The 14,231-nt window shown below is 43.9% G+C and overlaps 1 protein-coding gene and 1 pseudogene across 1 annotated transcript; both read left to right on the plus strand.

Annotated features, from left to right (window-relative positions):
• Positions 1-3,914: 3,914 nt before the first annotated feature.
• Positions 3,915-7,926, plus strand: LOC136525289 (probable galacturonosyltransferase 9; annotated as a pseudogene).
• Positions 7,927-8,083: 157 nt separating this feature from the next.
• On the plus strand, positions 8,084-13,926 carry LOC136527238 (uncharacterized). The gene is made up of 5 exons (XM_066519883.1): positions 8,084-8,238; positions 8,560-9,524; positions 12,416-12,532; positions 12,645-13,093; positions 13,334-13,926. The coding sequence occupies exons 2-5, from the start codon at positions 8,565-8,567 to the stop codon at positions 13,734-13,736; spliced, it is 1,929 nt and encodes a 642-aa protein (XP_066375980.1). The 5' UTR covers positions 8,084-8,238; positions 8,560-8,564; the 3' UTR covers positions 13,737-13,926.
• The last annotated feature ends 305 nt before the right edge of the window (positions 13,927-14,231 follow it).

The raw sequence follows: 14,231 nt of genomic DNA on the forward strand, positions 1-14,231 counted from the left end.
TTTGTTATAGAAGGGATTTTCACCCCATGATGCTCTTTCAGCCTTAGCTCTATTTTCAGCATCTGCCTCCTCCAGGATTGATCCCATTGTGTTTCTTGACTTTGAAGACTCCGTAGACTGCTATTAAGTAATTATCAAGTGGCTGTGGTGGTGATTAAACCAAGGGACGAAGAACAACTATTTGACATATAGCATGCTAATGCATTTGGGGAAGTTCCATTCACATTCCCCGCCAATTCCCAACAATGGTACAAGGGAATGGGCAAAACCACTCAGGGATTATTTGGTTGCACTCAAATTCACCTTAATCCACATGGGTTGAGATGGATTAGAGAGGAAAATGAACCAATTTTTTGTTTCAGTCCCTTCCAAGCCACTCTACTGTAGGGTCTAGATGGCGAACTAGAGGGGGGTGAATAGTCCTTTCTTAAACTTAATCGCGCCGGCTAACCGAAACAAATACGGAATTACAACTATCAGTCTAGCTAAGACTTCACCCCTCTATCGAAGTTCACAATCACATTATATAGATCCTAATTAGGCAACAAAGGTGCCGGCTAGCTAGAGCTCACCTAACCAATTCTAGAAGCAAGGTCACACAAACCTGTGCCACTAGTACTTTAAGCAACGAGGGAGCTCCTACACATGCTAGTAAGCAAAAGCACAAAGCCACCTAAGCTCACTAGCAAAGCTCAATAACAAGGCAACCAATGCCAAATTAGAGAGCACAAATACTTAGCTACACAAACTAAGCAATGCGACTAACAAGGTTACACAAACCAAATTAGCCACGCAAGGAAGCTACTTCTATGCTACGCAAGCAAGAAGGTAACTAGTGAGCTACACAAGCTAACCAATTACAAGAGCAACTACACAAGCACAATGTATATGAAAGTAATTACAAGCTTGTGTAAGGGGACTGTAAACCAACGGGAAGAACAATGTTGACACGGTGATTTTTCTCCTGAGGTTCACGTGCTTGCCAACACGCTATGTCCCCGTTGTGTCGGCCACTCACTTGATGGTTCGACGGCTAATTGGCATCACCCGCCAAGGCCGCACGTCAGGCACCGCAAGAACCTAGCCCGAAAGTGAGGGTAGCTCAATGACACACTCAACTAGAGTTGTTCTTCGCTGCTCCCACGGGGTGAGCACAATGCCCCTCACAAAGCTCTTCTCCGGAGCACCGTACAAGCTTCTTGTAGGCTTCGATGGAGACCACCACCAAGCTGTCTAGGAGGTGGCAACCTCCAAGAGTAATAAGCACCATCGGCTTACAACTCAATCATCTAGTGCCACTCGATGCAACCTCATGATGCAATCGCACTAGAATCGCTTTTTCACATAATGGAATGATCACTATCAAGCATATGTGAGATGGAGGGCTCCCAAGCACTACCACATAAGCCACCAAGGCTCTAGTGTGCTTAGTTCTACTAAGCTCATGGCCAAAGGCCGACCAACACTTCTATTTATAGTCCCACGGGCTAAAATAGCCGTTACCCCTTCACTGGGCATTTTTCGGGACGACCGGACGCGTCGGTCAGATCGACCGGATGCACCCTGTCAGCGTTCGGTCAATGGATGGCTGCCACATTATCCCTGGCTTCAAATACTGAGTGCCCAATCTCAATGGTTAAGTTGTGACCGGACGCACCGCGAGGATGACCAGACGCTGCTATGCCTGAGTCCGATCATTTCCAAAGAGCTCCCCGAGCCTCTATTTTGCGACCGGACGCGTTCGGTGCTGCACGACCAGACGCACACCAGCATCCGATTAGCTCAGTGCCCGTGCACCAACTCCAGCATTGCCTACGTCACCATACGTCACCGCGACCGGATGTAGGCCCAATGCGTCTGATCACTTTTACCATGTAGCGTTCGGTCATTTGACCGAAACCGCACCCAACTGCTATCACTGACCGGACGCGCCGGTCCTGCTGAGCCCAGCGTCCGATCAATCACAGTGACCTCCTTTCGCCTTCGTTTCTTCACCGAGTTGATCCATTTCAACTCCAACTCCTTTGCAAATGTGTCAACACCACCAAGTGTACACCACCATGTGTATGTGTGTTAGATTTTCACAAACATTTCCCAAAGGATTAGCCACTCAACTTGCCACGCCACTTGATCCTAGCGATGATGCAAAGTTAGATCACTCAAGTGGCACTAGATGAACAATATGCAAACAAGTTTGCTCCTCTTGATAGTACGGCCATCTATCCTAAACCCGGTCATAAACTTCTCTACACACCTATGACCGGTGAAATGAAATGCCCTAGGTTATACCTTTGCCTTGTGCATTCCATTCCATCTCCTCCAATGTCGATGCAACACATACACCAACACGATCAACAATGATATGATTCACTCCATATCATCACGTGACCGTATTGGTTCATCGATCTTGACTCCACTTGCTTTTCACCGTTGCATTTGTCCATCGGTGCCAAGTTTTGCTCAAGCTTCACCGCCATGCGGTCCATCACTCCAAAGCCTCCGACTTGCCCTTCATGCTTGTAATCGGTCCATCAAGCTAAGTCATGTCTTGATCTTCTCCACCTTGATCACATGACTTCATGTCATGTCTCATGTGCAATAAGCTCCTTCATCATCACATGTGTGAGTTTTGCAGCATCTTTGAGCCATCATCACCGTCATGGTATATGTTGCTCACACATATGTACCTATGGACTAATCACTCATGTATCTCACTTAAACACATTAGTCCACCTAAGGTTGTCACTAAATTACCAAAACCAAACAAGGACCTTTCAATCTTCCCCTTTTTGGTAATTGATGACAGCTTTACAAAGATATGGAAATTAAGCTCATTTCAAGCTAGCACTTCACACAAGTGTAAATTGCCAACTTGATTTGGATTTTATGCCACTTATCCAACATTTAAGCTCTATGTTAAGATTTAGATAAGCATCATAAAATCCAACTTGGTAGTGATAGCTCCCCCTACATGTGTGCTCAAATGATTTGATTTCAAGTTTGCACACATGCATAAATACAAAATTTGTGGGAATGTTATCACAACTAAGTGATGCTAAGGTGTATAGAATAACCTTTGAAGCGTGATACCAATCGAAGTTGCACTTTTAACACCATCCTTAGTATCATGAGTAGCTGGACAACAAAAACACTAGAAACCCCATGAGATCAATATTATAAGCAAGGTTCTAGTACCACGTGTAAAAATATGAGTCTAGCTACCATCCTATGTATGCTAATTATCAAATCATCATTCAAATTCTACAACTAGCATACACCACACAAGCATGCATATTTAATTTTAAAAGCTTATGCAATGCAAGCAAGCACATGAATATGCACATATCAAATGCAATCAATCAAAGTTCATGAGCTTACTCCCTCTACTTGTGTGCTTCTCTTGTCCAAGAATTTTGATCCTTCTCAATTCCTCAATGTTGCTCCCTCTTTGTCCATGTCCATATCCAACCTCTACTTCTTTGTCTCAATCTCTCCCGAAGCTTTCATATCTTTATACAATCTCTACCCCTTTGTCATCAATTTACATAAAAGGTGTGCTTCTCATTGATGCAAAGGTTTGCATTTGGGGTAGATGGTTGATGCTTGAATCTTGCATTTTTTATGAACATCACTTGATTGTTGAAATGACACCACTTGTATAGCTTCTTGAGATACCACACATAGGATCTTTGACTTGATACTAATTTGTGGGACACCTCCCCCTATGTCATAGCCATGCCAACCCCTCCGCATTCACCGATGACCCTGACCCGTCCCCCGAGTTCAATGACCCCGTGTTGTACCATTACGCCATCTTCTCCGACAATGTGCTCGCCGTCTCCGTCGTGGTGGCCTTTGCTGCGCGCGCCGTGGCCAACCCCTCACGCCACGTCTTCCACATGGTCACTGCGCCCATGTACCTACCTGCATTCTGGGTCTGGTTCGCGTGGTGCCTGCGGCCGCTTGGCGTGCACGTCTAGCTCGTTGCTTACTCTGACTTTCCATTCCTTAATGCCACCAACTCGTCGGTGGTCAGGCAGATCGATGCCGGCAACAAAGACGTCGAGTTGCTAGATTGCTGAAAGGTCCTAATATGGCTAGAGGGGGGTGAATAGCCTATTTAAAATTCTATAAATCAACTAGAGCACTTTGATTAGTATGACAAATAGCGAAGTGCAAACTTGCTCTAGCTCTACAAGGGTTGCAAGCCACCTATCCAACAATTCTAGTTGCAATGATTACTAAGCACACAACTTGCAAAGTTACTACACACTAAGAGCTCTCAATCTTGCTACTCTAAAGAGCTCCACTAGATGAACTTAAAATAACAAAGCAAGCTCTCAATTCTAATTACACTAAAGAGCTTGCCACAACTAGTTTGCAAGAATATAAATGAGTGAGTAGGGTGATTATACCGCCGTGTAGAGGAGTGAACCAATCACAAGGTGAATATTAAATCAATCACCAGGAGAATACCAAATGGCAAGAGACAACCAATTTTCTCCTGAGGTTCACGTGCTTGCCAACACACTATGTCCCCGTTGTGTCGACCAACACTTGGTGGTTCGACGGCTAAGAGGTGTTGCACAAACCTCATCCACACAATTTGGACACCGCAAGAACCTACCCACAAGTGAGGTAACTTAATGACACGATCAATCCACTAGACTTACCTTTTAGCGCTCTGCCGGGGAAGGTACAAATCCCCTCACAATCACCGGAGATGGCCACGAACAATCACCGACTCATGCCAATCCTCCTCCGCTGCACCAAGCCATCTAGGTGGTGGCAACCACCAAAAGCAATAAGTGAATCCCGCAACAAAACACGAACACCAAGTGCCTCTAGATGCAATCACTCAAGCAATGCACTTGGATTCTCTCCCAATCTCACAATGATGATGAAACAATGATGGAGATGAGTGGGAGGGCTTTGGCTAAGCTCACAAGGTTGCTATGTCAATGCAAATGGCCAAGAGAGTGAGCTTGAGCCGGCCATGAGGCTTAAATAGAAGCCCCCATAAAATAGAGCCGTTGTACCCCCTCACTGGGCACAACACGGGGTGACCGGACGCTCCGGTCAGTTTGATCGGACGCAGGACCCCAGTGTCCGGTCACCCGATGCTTGCCACGTGTCATCGGCTTGAAATGCCGATCGGCTGATCTCAACGGTCAAGTGATGACCGAACGCGTCAGTTAGAAAGTGACCGGACGTAGGACCCCAGCGTCCGGTCGTTTCCAGTAAGGTTCCAAACGTGAAATTTTACGATCGGACGCGTCCGGTCATGCTCGATCGGACTCACTCGGTGCCCGGTCACTCAACGTTTCCTCTATGCGCCTCACGTCAGCGTACGTCAGCACTGACCGGACTCAGACCATGAGCGTCCGGTTAGTTTACACGCCAGCGTTCGGTCACAAGACCGAGACTGTGTGCTTGCTGTTGTCACTCACCGAACTCTGAACCCAGCGTCCGGTCACTTCACCATCAGCGTCCGGTCACTCTGTGAACCCCTATCTTTTCTGTATAGGGCGCTGGTGTCACCATCGGACTATCCGCACTCTATGGGCAGACACTCCGCCGGTGAAGCTTCTAACCCTTGCTCAAATGTGCCAACCACCAAGTGTATCACCTTGTGCACATGTGTTAGCATATTTTCACAAGCATTTTCAAGGGTGTTAGCACTCCGCTAGATCCTAAATGCATATGCAATGAGTTAGAGCATCTAGTGGCACTTTGATAACTGCATTTCAATACGAGTTTCACCCCTCTTAATAGTACGGCTATCTAACCTAAATGTGATCACACTCGCTAAGTGTCTTGATCACCAAAACAAAATGGCTCCTACTATTTATACCTTTGCCTTGAGCCTTTTGTTTTTCTCTTTCTTCTTTTTAAGTTCAAGCATTTGATCATCACCATGCCATCACCATCGCCATGATCTTCGCCATTGCTTCATCACTTGGAGTAGTGCTACCTATCTCATAATCACTTTGATAAACAAGGTTAGCACTTAGGGTTTCATCAATTAACCAAAACCAAACTAGAGCTTTCAATTGCCTAAGGTTCTACCTCCCAGATATGTTCCCGTCGCTGCGGAGGGTGGTCCTTTTGGAGGACGATGTGGTGGTGCAGAAGGATTTGGCAGCGCTTTGGCAGGTCGACTTGGACGGGAAGGTGAATGGCGCAGTGGAGACGTGCTTCGGGGGGTTTAGGAGGTACAGGAAGTATCTCAACTTCACACAGCCCATTGTGCGGGATCGATTCAATCCTAGTGCTTGTGCATGGGCATATGGGGTAAACGTGTTTGATCTTGAGACATGGCGGCGGGATGGTTGCACAGAATTGTTCCATCAGTATATGGAAATGGTGAGCTGCTCTGAACTCTATTCACAACTTACATGTGGCATTGTAGTATATTGGGGTTGATAAGTGGCTATATATGTAGTTTAGGTCATGTGTGCTTCAACTTCACCTTTTCACTAGCTTGATGTGGATTCTGTTTAATTTTTTTTTTCCATTACCAATATTCATGTGTTGGATTTAAGTACAGGGTGCTTCAGCTTGTAACGTTTGCTATTGCAACGAAGAAATTTGTCTCTAGGCTAATGATTCCAGTAACTTGTGTTATTCATGGCTGTGTACAGATGATTGGATAGCAAATCATTTGTAAAATTTTTAATATTAATGTCTTGATGGATTGGCCCAAACAATTGCATGGTTCAGTCTTATGCACTCAACTACTCAGCTCCTATGTCTTATTGTTTAACTTAAATCATATCTTAGCAAGCCTTGCTTTGATTGTTAGAGTGTTTTCTTTTCTTTTGAGTTTTAATGAGTTTCCTAGTGACCGTCTCAATTTTGTTTTAAATCTTATCTTAATGTGGGTTGTTTTATAGTGTTATGATTACTTCCTCTTAGTTTAATTTGGTTGTTGTACTCCCTCCATTCCAAATTATGTCGTTTTGGCTTTTCTAGATACATAGCTTTTACTCTGCATCTAGATATATGCTATGTCTAGATACATATCTAAAAAAACCAAAATGACTTGTAATTTGGAATGGAGGGAGTATTTAGGATCACCAAATTGAGCTAGTGTTGTGATGTTTACTTCCTCTTAGTTCAATTTGGTTGCAGGTAGGTAACTTCTAATTGCTGGGGTTCAAATGTGATGACGGCCACAAAATTGAGTGTGTTTGTTTTTTCATTCCTTTTTAACAGGAACTAGAAGTGTTTTTCCAGTTTCTGAGAACATGTAAGCCATGCCTTGTCATTTTTTTTTCTGTTCTGGGTCCAGCTGAACCAAAGTCTATAGTTTTTCATGTTTTCTCCTTTTTATCGGGAATGTTAAAGTCCTAACATGGCATATTAATTTTTAGTATATAGTGGATTGGTGCACATTGGGGTCTTGGCAACTTTCTGGAAGAGTTCCTATCTGAGAGTAGGGTTCATGTGCTCTAGTAATGCTTTGCTCTGAAGCCTAAACTTGTTTACTTCATAATCTAACTAACAATATGTTCTGCATTAGTCTCTGATGTGTAATATCTGTATGCAATTATGCGAATGATGCCAATAGTTGCCCACTCTTATCAGAATAAAATTCACCTGATTTTGACCCAAGGGACTGATGTTTGTATATTGTTATGGCAGAACGAGGATGGCGAGCTGTGGGATCCTACATCCATTCTAACAGCTGGGTTGATGTCCTTTTATGGCAATACCAAGCCACTGGATAAGTCATGGCATGTAATGGGTCTTGGCTATAATCCAAGCATCAGCCCTGAGGCAATCCGTAGTGCTGCAGTGATACACTTCGATGGGAACACGAAGCCCTGGCTTGATGTTGCTTTGAACAAATACAAGGCCCTGTGGACAAAGTACGTGGACACTGAAGTGGAGTTCCTAACACTGTGTAACTTTGGTCTTTGAAGAGATTCTAGAGAGCTTCTAAGGACCGTACAACGGTACAAGAGGAATCAGAGAAAATCGGACGATCTTTTATCTCTCTCTCTCTCTCATCAGTAGCTCGCTTGCTCGTTTCAGAACTAGTTAATCCGGTCTTCTCTCGTTATCCCCAGCTACGCACACAGTACTCAGCCTCTGTCGTCTCCCCCAGCCAGTTTCAGCCGAAGAGAACACTTCTGTGCGCAGTTCTCTACACACGCCGCTTCCGCTCGCCGTCTCAAGTCCGGGTCAGAAAAAATCCTCCTTTCCCCCCTATCGCGGCCACTCCACCTCCAGGTATGTCGCCCCCTTCCTCGGCCGCTCCGCATAGGTAGAGTCGACCATAAGTTAGGTTTTTCCCGAATACTTCTCTCGAATCGGTTAGAATCGTAGAATTTTCCCCCAAAAATCCCTTGTTAGGGGCACGATTAATTGCCCTAAAATTCTTGTTCTTCTCTGATCCGATAAAATCGTAGACCCCCTCCCCGAAAAATTCGTTTATATGCTGTGCGATCGATCCACCCGTGCGCAATAACTGTCGATTACTCGGTTGTGGTGGATCCAATTCTGCTTTTGTGGTAATACTTCTCGTTTCCTCCACAAATCTGCACCGAGCAGCGGCCATGGTGAAGAAGCCCAACGGCGTTGCCAAGGCCACGGCGACCTCTGCCGACGCGGCAGCCCGGCCATCCAAGGCGAATCCGTCCACCCCTGGGTCGGTCAAGGCCTCGAAGTTTAAGAAGCTGAAGATGGTCAAGGCCAACCGCGAGAAGCCAGCGGTCGCTGCCGCAGCTGTTGACGAGGTCGCCCCCTTAGGCGCAGGCACTGGTGATGGCAATGCATCTGCATCGGCGGTTTTACCGCAGCCATCCAATGTTGCTGAGGCGTCACCTGTGGTGCAAAAGCAGCCATCCAATGTTGCTGCTGAGGCATCACCTGTGGTGCAAACACAGCCATCCAATGTTGCTGCACCTGTGGTGCAAACGCCAAAGTCAGCCACTTTTGCTGAGGCATCAGCTGTGGCACAGACGCAGAAGCCAGCCACTGATGCTGAAGGTTCAGTGCCTGCACCAATGCCAGCCACTGCTGAAGCATCAGCTTCGTCACCAAAGCCAAAGCCAAAGCCAAAGCCAAAACCAGCTCATGCTAATGCTGATGCTGCAGTGGCAATTTCTGCCAGCAAGGGCGAGGGCGAGGGTGCTGGTAATAGCGGGGGTGATGGCAGGATGAAGAGCAGAAGAAGGAGGTCTAGGAGTGGCAAGGGGAAGGAGGTTGTGGAGGATGGAGGAAGTAAGGGAAAGGAGAAGGGGAAGAAGTCTGTGGGCAAGAAGGAAGAAAGGGGTGACCGTAAGGTTGCAGGGTTTATATTCATGTGCAATGCAAAGACTAAGAAGGAGTGCTACCAGAACCGCTTGTTCGGGATGCCCAGTGGGAAGATTGAAATGGTCAAGAAGATAAGGCCAGGGGTGAAGCTGTTCCTGTATGATTTTGACTTGAAGCTTCTGTATGGTGTGTACAAGGCAGCATCACACGGTGGGCTGAACCTTGTCCACGATGCATTTAATGGCAAGTTCCCTGCACAGGTAATTCTGCTCTTCCATTTCATCGATTCGTTTGCACCAAATGCAGTAGTCAGGCCATGTATTTTGTTTTGATCGGTTGTATGTGGGAGGAACGTGTGAGAATAGGGTTCACATGTGGTTTAAAGAATAGTGGACATGAATAGATATGTTGTTCTGCTGGGGCTATGACATGTATGGATTATAGGTATTGGTAAATTTAGTTCTAAATCTGTGCTGGTAAAGCTTTAGAAATGGCAGTAGTGAGAGGTGTGTACCCTTATTAGAAAAATAGGTGTTTTTAAATGTCATAGACGGATTTCACTATTTATTAAAAATAGTATGTTGCTATGCACTCATGTCCATATACATTGAGAAAATTTGTTGTGTGCCTGGTGTATGTAGTTACAGGGGTTAATTGTGGTTCTGCCTGGCCATTATCAAATAACACTTGGTTCTGCCAATCTGATGGCAATATTATATATATCTATCTCTCTCTCTCTCTCTCTCTATATATATATATATATATATATATATATATATATATATATATAAACAAATTCCTCCCCTTTTGAATTTAGTGCCCCTTGTACCTCTCTAGGCTGTCAGGTTTTTGAATCGAGAATTGAGCAAGGCCTTTATTGCTTTGCTGTTTGCAACTGGTGAATTTCCGTGTCTTTCATGTTTAGCTTTTCTGCATTGGATCAAAATGCTCTAGTTCTAGAGATAGAGATATTTTGGGCTATTCTTTTTTTTTTCAATTGATGAAGGCTGTGGATTTTCTCTCTCTCTCTAGCTTTTCTCATTTTGTCGTTTATTGTACCAAAAATAGAAGGCTATCATACTTTGTGCATTCTTTTAAGCTTTTTTGGATAATTGTACCCAATATGAGCTAGCCCACCTTCATTCTTCTTTTGGGTTATTTTAACCTCATACCAGTGGTATCTGCACCGTGAATTAATGTATTTTGATTGTCTGTAGATACGACAGCTTTTGGCATTGATGTATCCCATTTTAAACATGTTAGGAGCTTTCAGTTTATTAACATCATTGCCTTATGCTGATAGACATTAGCCTGTTGATGCTTTTTTGGAGTTTACATATTGTCCTAGTCTAGTATTGATGCATATGCCCTTACGAGCAACTTATAAAGAGGGGTTGATACGTATCTGGTGTAAACTCTTTTTTGGATGCTTGGGAGGGGTCTTTTCATAGGTATATTTGGTGTCAACTCATTTTTGGGTGACAACATGCTAATGGTCGAGTCAGTTTGGTAAGGCAGCTAATTCCTTATAACAAGGCCTCATAAATTAGCTACCTTTCAAATATGATTCCAATGTTCATGCCAAATTAGCATCTTTAGTGACATCAACCACTAGTAATGTTAGCGGACATTGGAATGTAGTTGTTGGTGAACACAACATTGTTAGGATCAAGATCCTAGGTAGGCTGTATGATAGTGGTAGGATGAACCCAAAAAACTATCATCCTAACAACCTGAAATCTGATTGTAGGCACCTAAAATATGAATTGAATTCTTGAGCAATCATCAATGGAATTGAATATGTTGGGATATGATAGTTGAGTCGGTATGTTATATGGTTGAATGCTTGTAATTCATCTTTAATACTAACTGGCTTTTTGGTAATTTGGCCCTTAATAATTTTCAAAATTGCTTGAATATGAGAAGTTTATTTTTCAGCTTGGTTGCTTTTCACTAGATTTTAGACAAAAAAAATCAGATTTTGAATTCCACTTCTTGGTCATGTCCATACGGTAACCACTTTTACTCAATTCAAACTGGAACTCTTTTTTTAGTTTGAGAACCATTATGCAATACTTAGTTTTTTTACACAATAATGCTCATACCAACTTGTTTTTTTGCATTCCTAATTTGATGATTGGAAGGTTGCCATGAGTAAGATTGTAAAGCGGGCCAAAGGCTTTTCAAGTTTTTTTGGGGGAAATTACCGAGCTGTCTTAAGTCCTTATGGTCTAGCACCTGCAGTATGCCATTCCATATTTGCTCCATGCCCGCTGACCGAGAAATATTGCTATCGTGTAGCTTTCACCATTACTCGGATCATCCCACGTATTATCGGGACGTGTAAGAGATTCTCCAGGTGTGAACATGAGTGGAGAATAGCAGAGGTGTTATGATCCTAGATCATAGGGGTACACTGCCAGGCTAAATTGGCTTGGAGGGAGACTAGACTATTGGGGAACTTTGGATTAATTCCTCTACATTGCTTGATTGAAAGTTCACCATTACTCGGATCATCCCACGTATTATCGGGACGTGTAAGAGATTCTCCAGGTGTGAACATGAGGTCATGAGTGGAGAATAGCAGAGGTGTTATGATCCTAGATCATAGGGGTACACTGCCAGGCTAAATCGGCTTTGAGGGAGACTAGACTATTGGGGAACTTTGGATTAATTCCTCTACATTGCTTGATTGAAAGTAAATACTGTCCCATTCCTATCCTTACATAGATGACGAGACTTGACCCTTAAGAAACTAATCTCTAGGATTAAGGAACAACCTGATCTCTCTCCTGATCTTTATCTCTACATTGCTTGATTGAAAGTAAACCTTTTGACACAGAATTGGATGCTTGGCTGTGGCATCTTTAAATTTTTCCTTTTAGAGTTTTCATGATCAAGAGCGATGTTGTCCCCACTTTGGCCTACCTTCAGCTTTTGTAAAAGCCAACTCATAGGGTTTCTCAGTTCAATCCCAGCTTCCGCTTCCCCACAAGACTGCGGATAGTCTTAGTGCTCGGCAGTAGTTGCCTCTTTTTCATATGGAGAAGCTAAAGCGGAAGATGTTCTAAAGAGGGCTCCTTAAAAGATCATTCTGTTGAATATTCATCATTATTCTTGTATTAAAAACTATGTTATATGTGTAATGCAGGTTAAGTTTAAGATTGATAAAGATTGCCGTCCTCTCCCTGAGAGTAGTCTCAAGCAAGCTATCAAGGAAAATTATAGTGCAAGGAGCAAATTTGACCCAGAGCTCACCGCAAGACAAGTGAGTGTTTTGAACTCATGCTACAAATATTATTTAAATAGTGGTTCAGGGATTTCAAACATAATGCTAGTTTATATCCTATATAATACTATGAATATGTGATATTATGCAGGTCCAAAGGTTACTTTTGCTGTTTAAGCCTGTTAGTGCACCACAATCTGTTCCAAATAATCACCTTGAAGAAAGGCGTCACTATGAAGAACGAAGGAAGCCATATCATCATTTTGAAGAAAGGTTGCCTATTGAAGAAGTGCGTCAGCAACGGTTTGATGAGGAAAGGCTCCCTGCAGTTAGACATGTTCCTCTTGAGGGTCCATATAGGGCACCACGCTTTGCTCCAGTTCAGGGTGATCACCACAGATATTATCAACCACCAGCACTTGCGCCTGAGCCTCGGCACATTCCTCTTGTTCTAGAGCCTCGCTATGTTCCGCTGGCCCTAGATCATCACCTTGGGCATACTGTGCCAGAGCTTCGACATGTCCCCGCTGCATATTATCGCACTTTGGCTCCATCTGGTGATTCATACTATCGGTCTGTTGAGAATCTGGTGCCTGAGCGGTAAGTTATGAACCAACTTACTCTCTTTTTGTTTCAGTTTGCATACACCATAATGTTCTATCAGTTATTCAGTTGTCAATGTATCATCTAGGTTATATGATACTTGCACTATGTGTGTCATGGTGTGTTGGAAGTGAGGCTTCAAAATTTTACATGGTGTTATGGTTCACAAAACGCATTGTATATGCTGACTAGAAGTATATGATATGCTCTTGACTAATTAAAATTCTTTACTTTCAGATATGCAGACAGAACTGTGGCTGATGTAACCACTAGAGATCCAATCATTAGGGATCACACAGCACTGCCAGGGGAGGCATCTGCTCGAGCAGACCGCTTGGATGATCTCTACCGGACTCGTGGTGCTCATGTGGAGGAGCTGTACCGTCCAGGGGAAATTGCTGCTCATGCTGATCGTGTGGGGATCACCACTAGAGCTGATCGTGTGGAGGAACTCTACCGTTCTGATCGACTTGTTAACCGTGCTGTGGACCCTCCTCATTCAGCCTACCGTACAGCTGGTTATGAGACTAACCCTGCTTATGCTGAAACGAGCATCAGGCCTGTCTCTGCAAGGGTTAGTGGACCTGGTGCGCCGGTTTCGTCACACTATTCCTTCACTGGTGGTCCAGTATATCTGTAATGCGTGATCATGGCTCTGTTGAAAGCCTTAGCCAGACTATGAAGACAGGATGTTCGCCTCTATAACTGCAACTGTTTTTTTTTTACCTTAGCTTGAATTCTATATTTTCTTAAATATCCTTCCCTGGATGAATGGCATTCGTTATTAAGACTTGCTGGTCTAAACTGTTGAATTATGTATTTATGCTGCATATCTCTTGCCATGCTTGAAGCTCATTTCTTTCTGTGAATGGATCGGTGCACATATTGGTAGCATCATGGGCTTGTTCTGCACTGCAGATTAGTTGCTACTTGCAAGATTGAAGTAGCGCTACTTCATGCAATGATCATTCCTTAGGATTTGTTTTTACGTTGATCGTAATATACAGGATGTTCAAGGGACGACATCTGACGATTTGCATTTGTGGTCATGAGTTTTTCTGGGAATGGTTTCACCGCCATACGCCAGTTCAAATTTCTCTCACGGGCAGTGTGTTGCTGATCTTGCACCGCATCT

The sequence above is a fragment of the Miscanthus floridulus genome, chromosome 19 (genome assembly GCF_019320115.1).
Source record: "Miscanthus floridulus cultivar M001 chromosome 19, ASM1932011v1, whole genome shotgun sequence".
NCBI lineage: Eukaryota > Viridiplantae > Streptophyta > Magnoliopsida > Poales > Poaceae > Miscanthus > Miscanthus floridulus.

Excerpts from the sequence above, each read along its gene's own strand:
- LOC136527238 (XM_066519883.1), top strand. The coding sequence starts at position 8,565 with ATGGTGAAGAAGCCCAACGGCGTTGCCAAGGCCACGGCGACCTCTGCC. Across the intron at positions 9,525-12,415 it reads ATGGCAAGTTCCCTGCACAG|GTTAAGTTTAAGATTGATAA; the intron begins GTAATTCTGCTC and ends TGTGTAATGCAG. Across the intron at positions 13,094-13,333 it reads GAGAATCTGGTGCCTGAGCG|ATATGCAGACAGAACTGTGG; the intron begins GTAAGTTATGAA and ends CTTTACTTTCAG.